This window comes from Drosophila busckii, unplaced genomic scaffold (assembly GCF_011750605.1).
Source record: "Drosophila busckii strain San Diego stock center, stock number 13000-0081.31 unplaced genomic scaffold, ASM1175060v1 hic_scaffold_23, whole genome shotgun sequence".
Taxonomy (NCBI): domain Eukaryota; kingdom Metazoa; phylum Arthropoda; class Insecta; order Diptera; family Drosophilidae; genus Drosophila; species Drosophila busckii.
This window is the reverse complement of record NW_022872733.1, coordinates 5,304-21,491: the sequence shown is the minus strand read 5'-3', so window position 1 is coordinate 21,491 and position 16,188 is coordinate 5,304. Positions and strand designations below refer to the sequence as shown.

General features: G+C 33.1%; 2 protein-coding genes across 2 annotated transcripts; one reads left to right on the top strand and one right to left on the bottom strand.

Annotated features, from left to right (window-relative positions):
- Positions 1 to 1,315: 1,315 nt before the first annotated feature.
- On the bottom strand, positions 1,316 to 11,745 carry LOC108597512 (catenin delta-2). Its single transcript, XM_033294783.1, has 4 exons — positions 11,499 to 11,745; positions 4,455 to 5,298; positions 2,339 to 2,895; positions 1,316 to 2,260 (listed from the first exon to the last, which is right to left on the bottom strand). The coding sequence occupies exons 2-4, from the start codon at positions 5,276 to 5,278 to the stop codon at positions 1,332 to 1,334; spliced, it is 2,310 nt and encodes a 769-aa protein (XP_033150674.1). The 5' UTR covers positions 5,279 to 5,298; positions 11,499 to 11,745; the 3' UTR covers positions 1,316 to 1,331.
- A 3,528-nt stretch (positions 11,746 to 15,273) lies between these two features.
- Positions 15,274 to 15,732, top strand: LOC117135005 (60S ribosomal protein L38). Its single transcript, XM_033294782.1, has 2 exons — positions 15,274 to 15,371; positions 15,430 to 15,732. Exon 2 carries the CDS (start codon positions 15,430 to 15,432, stop codon positions 15,640 to 15,642), a length of 213 nt encoding a protein of 70 aa, XP_033150673.1. The 5' UTR covers positions 15,274 to 15,371; the 3' UTR covers positions 15,643 to 15,732.
- The last annotated feature ends 456 nt before the right edge of the window (positions 15,733 to 16,188 follow it).

Below are 16,188 nucleotides of genomic sequence, written 5' to 3'. Positions count from 1 at the left end.
TACAATCGCCGGAACCCTATAATTGGAACTGATGCGAGGTTGATATTAGAGAACAGCAAATAGCTTGGGTAAACGTGTGTTTAAAGGGCGTCGGTAGTTATTGTCAACAAATTTGTGGGTGCTTAAAATGCAATGTCAAAAAGGTTGATTTTTTTATTTGAGACAGTCATTTTTGTTGCCTGTGCGTAAGATGGGATTGACATGTGTGCAGCATGCACAAAAATAAGTCATAAAACAAGCAAGCCGATCATTCAAAAACAAGAAGAGATTTTAATGGACAACCGTCCTGGAGAAACTTTTGTCTAGCTTTTTCATGTTTCATTTTGCCAATGCTTTGTATACTCTTTAGTACAATTGTATGAACAAACTGTAAATAAACAATACTAAACTAAGATGCACTAAGGTTTGTTAAAAACAAATCTTATGGTACACTTTGAGCAACAGTGACGCTTATTTGCTGTGTAGGCAGCAATGTTTGCATCGTGCGTCAGCAAGCGCACCCCGCTGTGAATATTTAAAGCGTTTTATATTGTGGGTAATATCTATATTTTTTTGCCATTTGAAGTAGGTTATATTCTATATGGAGGAAGAGAGATGAAAATAGATTTTTTAAACTAAAACTTCTTCGTATATAAGAATACATACATACTTTAGCTCTTATAGTCTCAGTTTTTCCTTTTTATAAAAATGCGGAAACGTACATAATTTTGCTTTATTAATTGTATATATATTTGAAAAGATCTCCCATATATCTAAAAGACCTGTTGTATGTTTTTTTTTCATATACATATATTACCGAAATGAAATCATAAATTTAAAAACTTCATAAATTAATTTTACAGTATAATAATCCTACTATGTAAGTATTCTTATTCTTTTATTTTGTTATCAAATTCAAATAAATACCAAGTGTGCAATTAAGTTAATATTTTACAGTTGTTATAAAATTATATATATGTTATAGGAAATACATGGAGAGTGAATGAAAACTTGTATTACTTTGTATATAAGCATAAAATGCATGATGGGTGTCTAAACTCTAATATGTGTTTGTATAAATCTGTGATATCAAAATAAATACAATACAATTATTTCTCAACTAAGTATTTTGTTTGTATATAAAGAAAACCCCAACTTAATTACTGTGTATTTTAAAAACAAAATAATTAATGAATACATTTTTCATGGTGCTAATCTCCAAAATGCGGGCCCATTATTTGGCAAGAATTTGAAAATTAAATAGAAATTGTTTCTTTCTCTATCATTGTTTAAGTATTTAATATTATTAAGTTTATATAACTAATTAAATAATTAACAAACAAATATACATTTTATAATTGTTTTCGAACCATTTCAGATAGCAACGCAGAATCGTTGGAGATGGCACCTCCTGTTGCTTCTTTATTTCTATAATTCGGAACACGCTGAATTGTTCTATCTTCATAACGGGTTCGACCTTGAGATGCCATTGGTCTATTCAGAGTATTGTTAGCATTGTTTGGTGAGCTTGGCGGGGTATTGTGCGGAGCGAAGTGCTTGTTAACAAAATCTTGCTCCTTCCATCCATTTTTCTTATAGACTTCACGCAACTCGTGATGTTGCCACATTGTGTACAAAACTTGACTAGCAAACTTTATTACGCACGAAGTATATTGTTCTTTGCGTCGTGTTATGTTCATAAGTCTATCCACACCACCAGCATCTAACAGAGAACGAGCAAATTCCGGATTTTTTTTTATTACTTCGTTTATGGTTGCTAATACTGCTGTAATCGTATCATCAGATGTGTTTTGGTCGTGTTGTGCATTTCCAGACGGTAGCTTTTGGACCAGATCGCGCATAGCATACTTGCCAATCAACTCTTTATTACGTTGATCAATAGCAAGATTTCGCAATGCAGTAGCGACAGCACATACTACTCTATCGACTTCCATTCTCAACAGTTCGACAAGTATAGGAAGTCCCTTTTCTTTTCGCACGGTAGCTCGAATGTCAATGCTTGGTTGCCAATAACAGGCTGACAAATTCTGAATTGCTCCAGCTGACGCCTCGAGTGTTTCTGGATTTGAGCAGCTCTGCAGTAAAGACAAGTAATATTGAACAACTTCCGGTTGCCATAACTGTTCAACTCCTTTATTTCCTTGATTATTTCCTCCACAATTCTTGGAAAATTCTGAAGAAAATATGTAGTCCTGTTGGGACTCATTTAAAGCTAGTTCCTTTTTTTTTTTACTTGTTCCAAAACATCCTAAATTTTCTCCTGAATAATAAAACAATAAAATAAAATAAACAATTATAAAATAGTTAATATTCAAACATTATAATCATGAAATGTTACCTTTTGAAGATGATGGCAATACCTTTTCTTGAACTATGAAAGGATGCTTATCATAATTTGGATCCTCAACCTCTTGACATCTATATGAAAGATTTCGTAGTATACAAACACAGTTCTCTATTGTTTTGTTTCCAATATTGTTCTTTTCAATGGACGATCGCACTACGTAAAGTAGCGACTCAACCAAGTGTTCACAATTCCGCAAACATTCACGAGCGTGTTCTCCAGCAGAACTTACATTTCGCAAAACACCCGATGCATTTCGAAATACCGTAGAAAAACAAGTCTCGCCACAGCATACGGGATCCCATCCAGAATGAGGCTTTATAATGTTGCAAACTATTGCCCCCAGCGCTTCATCAATAATTGAACGTTTGATATCTTCACATGAAGACATATTCCATAAAACTCCAGTTACCAATTCTTTTACTTCAGTCTCTTGCGATCGACAAAGCAGATGAACTAATGCTTCTATTCCTGCTGCGTTTTTTATTGCACGTTTGTTTTCATCATTTTGTCTTCCATAAGACAAGTTGCGTAAGGCTCCGCAAGCATTTCTTTAAGATACATTTAGGAATTAATTAATTATGCTAATAAATGTAATGAATATATTAATTTATTGATGTCAATAAAATATCATTTCGTTATATAATGATGACATTTATTTTTAAATTTCCACTAGGAAAAATGTAATTTTCCTCTCAATAAAAATTGATTGCACAAAAATTTTAATACCAAAATCATCCATGTAGAAGCAGATCAGTATTTTTGGCAAATACAAAAAGTATCCGAAACATTAATAAGTCATCAATTATTTTCGAAAATTTCGAAAGTTAGCAATTATCGAAAAAAATATTTAATGTGTTTAGCCTTGTAATTTGGAAAATAAATACCACTTTGCAATTTGAAAAACTAACTTTCCCATTAAATTAAAAATGGCTTGCAATAACGGTAGAGCTGTATGTTTGTACTTCAGTGTATATATGTATGGAACTGTATACATTCATGTGAATTCATGTATGTAGTATGTATACATATGAATGTGACTGTAAATATTGAGACGTAAGAACAAATCACATTCTGTCTTACTAATTAATAAGCAATCTGCTTATTTGGGTATTCGTGTATGTATTCTAACGATTTTTGACTTTTAGCTTAAAGGATTTAATGAAATAACCTAAACTGATACAAGACGGTAACAAATTGTATTTTATATAGCTGAGTAGGGGTCGAAGCTCTCAGTATTATTTTAAATAACACACTACAATACGCAGTTCATTCAATAGATATTTCATTTTGAGTTTCAATTATATAAAAAAATATTATGTTTTCTTTGTTTTATTTGGACGCAGCCAACTTTTCGATACACTTTGACTAGTGCATCGCGGAAAGCACAAGCATACACAGATAACATCTTACGCTTGGGTCAGCAATGGTAGCCCGATGTTTACATGCGAAGTATGACATTTTTGGCAGCGGTTCAGTAAATGCTAAAGCTTGTACATATGTGCCCCGTTAAATATTGCATCCGTCAATTTTATTTGCGCGGAAAAATATTTTAAGCATATACATATCTTATAACAATTATAGTTTCTCTTATAGTTCTTGTTGCTCATACAGACGGACATGGCTATATAATAACTCGGCTTGCCTTGCTGATCAAGAATAAATACATACATTATGTATGCTTTCTTATCCCTGTTACATCCATTTGTCTAATTCAATTATACCCTTTCAAAGAGATGTTCCAGCGTATTAAAGTTATATTGAAATAGCTCAATAAAAATGTTGATATAAACTTGTCAGTCATTGTGTTTACAACAACAGACAAAAGAAATTGTGGGTTCACGCAGCTCACAAAGCGAACGGAGTAAGGGGCGAATTCGAATGTTTAAATTATATATTTTATATATAACTAATAAAAATGGTGGAATTTTTTAAATTTAACATTGTAAATTTCTATTATATATTTATATAAAAAAATTTTTGTCAAATGATATAATTATAATTACAATTACGTAATCAACGCAAAATATTTTATATGTGTAGTATGATAAAATTAACTGATCTGATTTACATAGATACTAATAAAAATTTATAAATTAAACACGCTTACTTATGAATTTCGGGAGCATCATATGACAATAATCGAATTAGAGGCGGTATTCCTCCTAAGGTCCTAGTACGTTGCTTGTTTGGATCATCCATGTAGCACAAATGCTGCAAATATGCTGCAGCGTTGGCCTTAATTGCGTTATTAGGATTACTTAGAAAGCTTATTACTTCCGAAAGGTTCGGGTCACGCCAACGCATTGTAGAACAAATATCACTATCGGATCCCGCCAGAAAATTATCTTTTTCACCTATTCTAGGTGGAATAGTATTTAAAGAATTTGTACCAAATGGAGCAAGCTTGAAATCTGTTTGACTTTCAAATGGTCTACATTGAGTATCTATTCCTTGCTCGGAGTCATTTATGTTGTTGTCAAACGGCCTTGGAGCATATGGTTTTATACTTGCACCAATATTTGGTAGACCATAATTGGGATCCCCTGTAAATCCGTATGGCACGGCGGACTCATCAGTATAATGTGTTTCTAGTCCACAGGATTGTAAGCCAGATATACCAAAGTCCGGGCCTTCATCAAATTGCGAAGCTTGTATATATCTCATAGCTGGTGTCAATTGATGGTTCTCTATGCCGGGCAGTGAAATTTCTTGAGAAGTTGTTTCTATTTTGCTTTGGGAACCTACAGAGCAGTGTGGTGCAATACGTGAAATAGCTCCTATTCCAGTTGGTTTTGAAATGTATATTGGTGCGTTAGAATATCCAGCAGCAGTGTATTGTTCAAAGTTTTGAAATGCTGCATATTGAGTTTGAATATGACCCGTATCTGGCACCAGGGACGGATCCATATTAACATTTTGCTGTTGATTCATTTTTATTGATGCTGTAAATTCTGTAAAAAAAAGACTATTGTTATACATACAGAATACTATTGCTTTTACAATAAAAAATTTGTTTAAGAAATTATAAGCAAGTTGTCTTTTATATATATTGCAATTTATCTATATATACATTATAGCAGGGGCGTCCAAACGCTTGCATAGGGAAGAGCAAATCACCAATACACTAATTCGAAAACACTAACACAAGTAAAGATGCCGTTAACTCAATTTTATTTCATACACTGAAAAGAAATGAGGCATCACTTACTTGTCCAAAGTTTGCGCAAGTGCAAGCTGTTTTCATTTTTTTTTTAAGTACACGCATTTTGTCAAAGCAACAACAAAGTTCGCAAAAAAATTTTCGACACAACATCAAACACATTAAAGTGTTGTTGACACGCACGTGCATTCGAGACAAGGCAACAAAAATCACATGAAAGTGTTGTCGCTATGCTCGCACAGGCGAGACAAAAAAAAAAATTCGAAAAATTGTTTGTGTAATTTGCATTGGCTTATGGAAGGAGCGCATATATATATATACGCATTTGCTCATCCTATACTGAAGAGCAATTACAAAAACAAATGAGCACACTGAGCATAGGGCTTGGACGCCCCTGCATTATAGCACTAAGCATACTGTTGTATGCTTAGTGATTATAGGAAGAAAACTTTATTGAAGTCAACACACACATTGCGCTCTAGCTACTGAACATTGTTAGGGGTGCCACAGAAGTTACCTCAGCTTGAATTTCACTTAGGGTGTTCACCTTTGTGAAAAGTGTGAAAGTGTGAAAGCGTTTTTATTATGGTCTGTAAACACTAAAATACACCAAAAATACAAAAAAAAATATGTTAGTTTACTGCAACGTTAAAATGATTTTCGTGGTCAAACCGGTGTGTTGTTCCCTTTGCAAGTCACATTCCGTACACATTGTTGTTAAGCCACACAGAGCAGTGGCACGGGACTTACCCATGTAGTTGTTTTTTCGTGTGCATTAAAAACTCAGAAAAATGCAAAAAGTTGAGACAAATTAAGGTGTTGCAACTATTATTTACAAAAATTTTATTTCAATAATTTAAGTGTAGGTAATTTATTTGCCGGGAAATGTCGCGCACAGTAATGTTTAGCTAGGGGCACTCATTTTTAGAAGCGAGAAGAAAAGGGAATTTACTGATTTGTGCAATGGATGCAAATATAACGAAACAAGTCTTAAGGTGCAGAAGTACAAACATATGTTTATCATTATCTCCAAGTAGGAAAATACCATAATTGTCATATGTATGAGTGCACAAATGGAAGTTTCCGCTGCTGTAATCAAAACTATCCAACAGTTATCGAAAAATGTACAAATTATCAATTATTCCAAAAATTAGAAAATATGGGAAAAATTATGTTAAGCTTGGTATCATTTCTACAAGTCTATAAAATAAATGTACATTACAAATTATGATTATTTTGTAACTTAAGGGATTGAATGCAATAACTGACAATGAACTAACTGGAAATAGAAATAATTTTATTTTAGAGAAGATCTAAGCAGCGGACCGACATTTTAATGCGAAAAAAACTGACTCAACTCGCGAAACAAGCGGAGTAGGGAGAGAAGCCCAATATAATAAAAGGCTAATAATAAAGATATGTACATGCATAAGTATAAACGAACATATGTACACATTTTATAACAAGAATTATTTTCTAACTTAAAAAATTTAATGAAAGAGCACAAATTTTTTAATTTTTAAGTGAAATTTCTTCTCACAAATCTTTGAAAAATATTAAATGAGTTTGACATGTTTATATTTACAACAAGTGCCAGGAAATCCGGAAAAACGCCGCTTTCTTCTTATTAAAAAGGGCTGCCAGGAACGCCAAGAGGTATAAGTCTGAAATTTTCATTAAAAGCATCCATGTGGAGGCAGTTTAATAATTATCGATACATATAAAAGGCATCAAAAAGTAAAGGTTTTGAAAACTCCAAAATTATCGAGAAATCCAAATGATCTAATAATCCAATATTGATCGAAAAGTACAAAAGTTGCCAGAAATGTGAAAAAGATCGAAAATTCCAAAAGTTTTCGAAAAGTGTAAAATTTATCAAAAAGCAAAAAGAAGCTTATGAAATAAGTATAGATGCATTTTGTACTATATTTTACTAGCGGGCAAGTACAACTAGAGGTAACAGTATAACATTTACACTAAATATCTATGAAAAATAATATGGTCAGAGACCGCTCTCCAACGCGACTAAACAGACGCCAACCGAGGGACCTGATGGCAAGATCCCCGAGAAGATGAAGACTGAATGTTTGTTATTTGTAATTTATTATTTATTTATTGTTTAATGTAAACTGATAACGCTAGTTGTTAATCTAGCCGGCGCGCCCATCTGGGCTGAATCAACAGAGACCAAGGTCATAAAGCGGTACACGGAATACCCCGTATACCTTATTAAATATTATATTAAAAAAAAAAAAAAAAATAATAGACAACTTTGGCCTTCTAAGATGTGGAAAAGAAACATTTTTATGTGAACAGTAATACAACTGCATGAAGAGTATAGATACCACTGCCAGGAGTCCATATTTAGTCCCATCAACAATTTGTGAACATTTTTAGAAAAGAGATGGCCAAAGGGAAAAAACGGTTGTAATTGCGTTGCATACTAGGAAAAGGCTGCTTTGACAAGTGTGCAGGATTTAAGAGCGCGGAGAGTTCAGTGGCCTTCGTGCCATCTTGACAAGCTGGCGGGCGAGCAGCTTTTGATTTTTGGGAGCCGTCTGAGGCTTTGTGCCGAGCGCCGGCGGCGAGCATCAGTCAGCAGCAGCATGCCGTGCACGCTGTGCAAGCGTAAGCAGAGCGAAATCCGCTTACCAAATGTTTATCCAATTAGTCGGAACTTATGATAGCGCGCGCGCTCATGCAGATGCTCATTATTGAAATTGTTATTGTAATTGGCAATTAATGTTTCTTCCTTCTAAAATACTGACTAGGAGAATTTTTAATTCAACTTGTTTTGATAGAGTTTGGTTCTCTGGTTTTAATGAGGGGAGAGACCCAGGCGTTCTTGTGCGAGAATGCGGCAATTATTGCATTGACTGTAAGAACCCCAATTAATATAAAATACTGCTTACTAAACTGCCTGCCAGAGAGACCAAAATACTGTCAATCTACCTTGATGTGGCAGCCGAAACACACACGTACAAGAAAAGCTTTAACAATACCTACAACACCGCACACGTCAAGAATGAAGGACAGATCGGCGTGATTAGCTGTTGTGAAAAATGTTTGCGAAAGTGCACCATAAATAATCTGGCCCCCCATGCAGCTGCCGTGAGCTCAGCCACAGCTCGACTCAGGTACCATATGATGCTACCCAGTATATACCAACATCAGCGAATCCTATTGATTGATCTTCACTTACTCTTAATACACAACAACTTTATATTTTTAAAAAATCTTGGTTTTTATAAAAAGGCGAACAATCCACAAGATCATACGGAAACACCCAAAAAAAATAGGCATGAGATACGCATCAAGTTTAGCCTATTTTACAGATGATGAAAACCCCACAAAAGAAATTATATTGGCATGCGAAAGCTAGCGAGCATCCACACATTTTTTTAAGAGGACCGAGGGATAATTTTTGCATTTTTGAGTTTAAAACGCGACTATAAGCAATACGGTCATTTATACGGATCCATAGGCGTAAAAATACCCGGGACACTTATGGGCCTTTTCACCGGGCCTCCACTCCTTGCCCTGCCCGTACGCTCAGTGACGGCGAGCGGTTCCACGGCCAAACAGGCTGCTCCAAACAGCAGTGCGTCGACACAAAAATTACCCGACATCCTCAGTCCAACATCTTGCGATCGCGGAGACAACATAACTCTATCCATACGTGCATCTTTTGCACAATTTCCTGTCTTACAGCTTTCCGCTCACGGTTGCGGGGGCAGGCTAAGGTTCTCCTTTTCCCTGCATAGCTCGTAGGACTGACTAGTCCTTGTAACCAAAAAAATTCGGCGCCGGCCCCATGCAGACAATTGCCCGAGTCTGATTTGTTTTCCACTGCACATGACCAGCTCGGCACGGGAAAACGCTGGAGCTAAGGAAATTAGAAAAGTTTTCATAAATTTAACATTGATAATTACAGTGATCTGTGATTAACTAAAATATAACTCCAAAATAATCCACAAAGCTATTAAATACAATGCAAAAACGAATCAATGCAATTATTAAAAATAATGAGGCACCAATAAGTTTTACTTAATAAATATTGGTGCCGTACGAATTAATAATGGTCAAATAATTCCATGCCCAAAAAAATAGTTTTATTCAAATAGACATAAATCAGGTGTATTTATATAAAACGTATTGTTAGATACCAAAATGAAGATAATAAAATAACCTTTTTAATGATGTAAATACTTGCATATAAAATTTCCATTATTAAAAATTAGAAGTCATTGAAAATGGCACACTCCAAAATATCGTTACCGTACGAATTAATAGTGGTTTGGGCTCGTAATAAGGTTTAACAATTTTTATTCAAAACTAATGTAAATGTAAAATATTATCGACAAAAAATCAAAACTTACGTTTTTGACGACTCTACTCTGGGGAATAATTCCACATTATTTTATCATTAGTACAATGCCGCGTATATGTAGCTAATTTGAAGTCTAGTCTAAACTTTTTATTACCACGTATATATGGTCCCTGCCACAGGGAAACCTTTAATATCTATCATGTATGTAGTGTGTATGTTTATATTACTCATAGTTATGAATTGATGCTGATTTAGGTAGTCGAAAAAAATTCGTACCCCCAATCTTGTATCATTTGTAGATACGCAATAAGTAACATCCATGTCTGCGAGTTACGAAAGTCATATACCATTAACATAATTATGTCATATTGAACCTTAAGCTTAAAATTAAATCTAATCATAATTTGAGCTAACTTTATGGACATATTGGTATCAATTGAAAGGTATTCAAAATTCTTTTCTAATGATAAAAATTTTGTCTAAACCCATTAAGTACCCATTAAAAAATTGTATCTTTTGTAAAATATAGGTTTTTGAAATTTCCTTCTAGATTTTTTTAAAAAATATTGGGATGCAAAAAGTTGCCTCTACACTAGTCGGCATATATATTTTGTCATACTTTAAAATTAAATCTACTCAAAATTTGAGCTAACTTTATGGACATATTGGTATCAATGGAAAGGTCCCTTTTTAATGATACTAAATATGTCTTAACCCATTTAGAATCCATTAAAAAATTGTATCTTTGGTAAAATACAGGTTTTTGAAATTGTTTTCTAGACATTTAGTAAAAAAATATTGGGGTGCAAAAAGCTGCCCCTATCTATATTAATAATGACTACAAAAAAGTTTTTTCAAAAATCTTATTGCTTATATTTTTATGATTTTTTGCAAACAGTTTTAAATGCATCATAACGTACTTAAATTTCATACAAAAATAATAATTTTCAAAAAAATTACTAAAAATATAAGCATAAGATTGTGAAAAAAATTTTCCTGTAGTCACTATAATATAATATAGGGGCAACTTTTTTGCATCCCAAATATTTTTTTTTAATGTGTAGAAAAAAATTTCAAGAACCTGTATTTTACAAAAGATACAATTTTTTAATGGGTACTTAATGGGTTTAGACAAGATTTTTATCATAAAAAAAGAATTTTGAATACCTCTCCATTGATTCCATATGTCCATAAAGTTAGCTCAAATGACGAGTAGATTTAATTTAAAGGTATGACAAAATATATATGCCGACCAGTGTACATATAAATAATACACTTGAGTGTTTATACATTGCACTGTATGAAAGATTTGTGCTCCCAGCAAATGAGAAAAATCAATATACATATGTATGTACGTATTTATTTTGTAAGTATGTATGCATGTATATACTTATGTACATACATAAGTGGATATACATATATATAGTATATTCATTCGTGGGAACACCGCTTTTAAATATTACTACCGTACGTATGATTGGTTATATTTTCAACGTCACTCTTATATATTCTTATTTCAAACAAACATATAGATTTTAAAATAATATGTACTATATAACAATTGTTAGTACTTTAACTTCACATAATTTATATACCCACAAAAATGAATATAGATTGAATAAAAGACACATTTTAAAAATATTAAACAAGTTAACATTTACCTTACCAAATTTGAGTTAGATATGTATATTATGTATTTCTCAATACACAATTTTAAAATTTATCTCTCTAAGAAATTTCTTTTGAATTATTTTTCATGTAGAACTTTACGTATGCATATTTTTTGAGCAGAGTAAGTTGGTTGTTGAAAACAACTAACAACCTTATTAAACTCTGGCTAATAAACACTACACGCAGTTATCATATTAGGTTTTCAATATTTGTTGATTCTAAACACAAAAATTTCCTCCATTCTTTTATATACCATATACCTTATCATATACAAAATACATAAATTTATGACTTCAAGCTATCGAGTAAGCCCATAAAAGTATCGATGGTTGATAGACTCTTATATTTGTCCACAATTTTATACTATCGATAACATTAACACTAAATTAAAATCCTCATATTTAGTTTTGTTTATTAATTGTATAATTTTAATACATAGGTGTATGTTCATAATATGAACTTCATATAGTATAGTAATATTATTTGCATGTTTAGTTGACGTGGCTGACTCATCAACATAATTATCAGGGATGCCACAGAAATCAGAAGTGAAATTGAGCTCAGCTGATAGTATTTCAGCCTTACTTCAAAGTGTTAAAAAACTTTAGGTAATTAATATTTTACTATTTTCACAAAACTTTTCGAACTCAGCTTCCAAGAGCTGACGCCTTTTCAGATTTAAATTTCTCAATAGTTTATTTAGCAACTTTTTTAAATTTACCATTGCAGGATATGCTCTTCATTAGATTCTTATTTCAATGATTAATTGGATTTAATTAGGTAAAAATTGAATTTTATTACCGTATATATAAATAATTTACGTATTTAATTGTTAACATCGGCTACCGTGCGGTAGTAGTAGTAGGTGGTAGTAGGTGGCATCAAACTTTAAAGTAAATATTCCCAAATATCATACGGACTACATTTATGGAAGTTGCTGTAATTTCGATAAATATTAAAAATTCGAATTAAAGATATAAATATTTCAAAGATAAACGCAGAACATTTTGTCGTTTGTACACATAGCCTATGATTTACTAAACGAAGTGAAACTATTTTTGTTGAGGTAAATTTTATTTTGGGGTAGATAATATGTTTAGTGATAATATCTCATTTGAAAACATTAAAAAACCTTCGTTTCATTTTGAATAAAACTCAAAATACATTGCCCCATAGGTTTACATATTACTTATAGCAACTTGTGACATTTTTGAAAAGACTGAAAAGGGGATTATGAAGTTGTGCAAATTGTATGTAACATGAAGCAGATCAGTGGTAGACAGCGTCAAAATATATATAAATATAATATTACAATAATATAATAATTTTCTATACAGCAAGACAAACTGAGTCGATATAGCCATGTCCGTCTATACAGACACTCATACGAGTGCGTATTCTCAGCAACTATAAGAGCTAAAACAACCAAACTTGGTATGTATGTGCTCCTATGCCCAGGACATATCCCTTTTTTTTATTTTATTTCCTTTCCGGGTGCGATTTTCCTGATGTACCATAAAAACAATCTTGGCCGTCGCGTCATAATATTTTATATTTCCACTAAATAGGCCTAGGGCTATAACATAACATACGAAGTATGTAGTATAATTTGAACGGTCTCAAAAAGTTGTTAACTGGTTGCAAGCAGCAAAAATAAATGCAAGATCAAAAGTAATTACTCCATTTAAAATTATAAGTATCTCCAGGAAAAATGCTATGCAAAATAAAAGTAAGAAAAATATTAAACGTATGTATGTATATATTGTTTAAATATCAAAATTAAGGTAATGCAATTTTCTTTAGTGATCTACATATATACCAAAGAACGGCAAAGGTTGTAATAATAAGCACACTGATACCATCCATGAAAAGCAAGTGCAAGCTCTTTCACGCACACATAACAAAAGAGTAAAAACACATACACGCACAAAATGCCGGCGTACCGTGGACTGCGCAACGTTCGGACAGACAAGACGTTGGAGAGTCTCGCGCAGTTTGACATGTAAACACTCTGGCCACCATGGAGTTTGGTGATTGATTTTCTGTCACTGAGCATTTAAATGGGCATTAATTTTGCATTGACAAGAGACGTGCTTGCTTTAATTTTCATTTTTAATTATGTTCAGCTGCCCCAACATTTTTTATATATTGCACGCGCATTTTAGGTAACTTACAATCACCATAGCCTTCAAAATTAATACATACATATGTACAAGAGAACGGCAGGGGTGGCACTTTTTTTAAGCAACATGGTGTCAGCCGCAAGACATGGGCAGGTAGCGAAACAGAAGCACATAAAAGGCGCACAAAAATTTGAATGACCTTTTTTTTACGTACTTTTGACGGATGTCTGTTTGACATCCCTCACAAATTTGTAGGCTGCCCATCAAATAGCCGCGCAATAAGCATAGGCTGCCTTGTGGGTACGGATGTCAACCTGTTAGTAACATGTTATTTTTTTGCGTGGTTGTACCTTTGCCGTTCCCTGATAGATATCAACATGTATGTATATATTAAGAGCTTTTAATAACTATTATTTCAGAACATAAATTTATCAAGGGTGTCACAGAAAACTAAGTAGATTTAGGATCAGATAGATTTTGAAATCTCTATAAGAAAACCGTTGAAGACTTGTAAGTTACAGAGATTTTATTTTTCGGAGTATTTAGTTATGAATTTTCAAAAAAAAGAGTTCAACCTTTTATGCATTTCAACAATTAAAAATATCTGATGATCTACTTCAGAAAAAGACTAGGGCTAATACCTAGTTAATCTGTCATCCAAAACTTTTTACTGCATGTTACTAACTAGTGTTTCAAATAACCTATCAAAAATGTACGATTGTATGATATGCAGTGTCGGTGGTCAGTGGCAGAGGTCTTAGGCACCCTTGCCTATTCTTCAGAGAGTCTGGGCTTCACTGGTCCTTTTCGATACCTTCATGACGCTGCCGACGACGTTGATAGCGCGCACAGAGGCGAAGCAAATAACATTTTCTTTAAAAATTGATGTGATCAAATTTCAGTTAAAATTACCGTAGGCATTTTGTACGTGCGTCATGTTTACTCTTTTGTTTTGCGCTTTCTTTTTAATAGGTCTGACCTGAGTGTTTTAAATTTCCACCGTTGCTGTTCTCTTGTTAGCAGACTGCGCAGAGAAATTCGGTTGAGCACATATTATACATCGACGATATAGAAAATTCTCAATAAATGTTCCTTTCCTAAAAAATGATTGAAATTACTCCACGCAGCAACGGTGAATGTCTGCTTCACTAAAGCTACATCTAGACAATCGCTTAGGAGCGGTATATCACATACACTCAAAATATATAATACATACTAATTCTGTTAACTTAGATATTAATCGAGCATGTCCTATATGCGTCTATCGACAATTGATTAATTTATTAAAACCGTTCTAATGCTAATGCTCATATATATATAAATTAAAAATAAAAATATTTGCCTGCTTGTTCAATTTAAGTAACAAAATGTCATTCGAATATTTAAGAATGAAGCATATAATATATTGCTTCTAAGGTATTCCATATACTAAATACGGGATTTTCTAGATTCTAATTTTACCTGATTAATGTCTGATTTAGTGATTTATCTGAATTTTAGTATGATCATAATAATGAGTTTCACTAATGAGAGTTATTTAAATGGATGCATATATAAATGTATGTAAAAGGTGCGAACGTTGCATTATGTGTTGTTTGAGAGCATTGGATTAATCAAAGCAACCCTGTATGATATATTTTGGCAAGCGGAAGTGTACTAAATATATTTCTTTCCTTTCAATTTTTGGAACGTGCATCGCGTGTCGAAAATTGGCATATATTACAAAAAAACATTTTGAAAGTAGGTAGAATGTTTACAATTTAATTAAAAGAAAGATATAAATAATGTACATTCATAGATGCCGCGCGAAATTAAGGAAGTCAAAGATTTCTTGAACAAGGCCCGTCGCTCTGATGCGCGTGCTGTGAAAATTAAGAAGAACCCATTGAATACAAAATTTAAAATCAGATGTTCACGTTTTCTGTATACGCTTGTCGTCCAAGACAAGGAGAAGGCTGACAAAATCAAGCAGTCATTGCCACCAGGACTACAAGTAAAGGAGGTTAAATAAAGCACAGCGTGTGCTTCTAATCTTAGTTGACATTGGAAGTAGTTATTCTTGATGGAATAAAATACACGAAACAATATAATCGCAACCCAAGTCTGGAGTTATTTTCTTGCATTAGAAATACTATATCTTGTAAGCTCCAAAATACTATTGCTTGTATTGCAATACGCATGCATATATGCAATATAACCAACATTGTTCTTATAAAAACAATAGACGCATTACGAATGTGATTGGAGTTTGTTTCCTTAATGTATTGTACATATGTATTAATTTTGAAAGCTATGTCAAAGGCGTACCATAAAGATTAATACTGTAATACAGTCAATTTTTTTTTTGCGCACCACAAGCCTTTGGTGTTTGTAAGTTACCTTTCATGCGCGCTCTCTTAGAAGCTATAATATAACAAAATAAATGTTGGGACATCAAATAACCTCTGCTTTAAATGAAATTAAAGCAAGCACTGCAGTAAGGAAACTAGAAACAAGCAAGCCGAAACGCTCGTTAACAGAAAATCAAGTCACCAAACTCCATGGTGGCCAGAGTGTT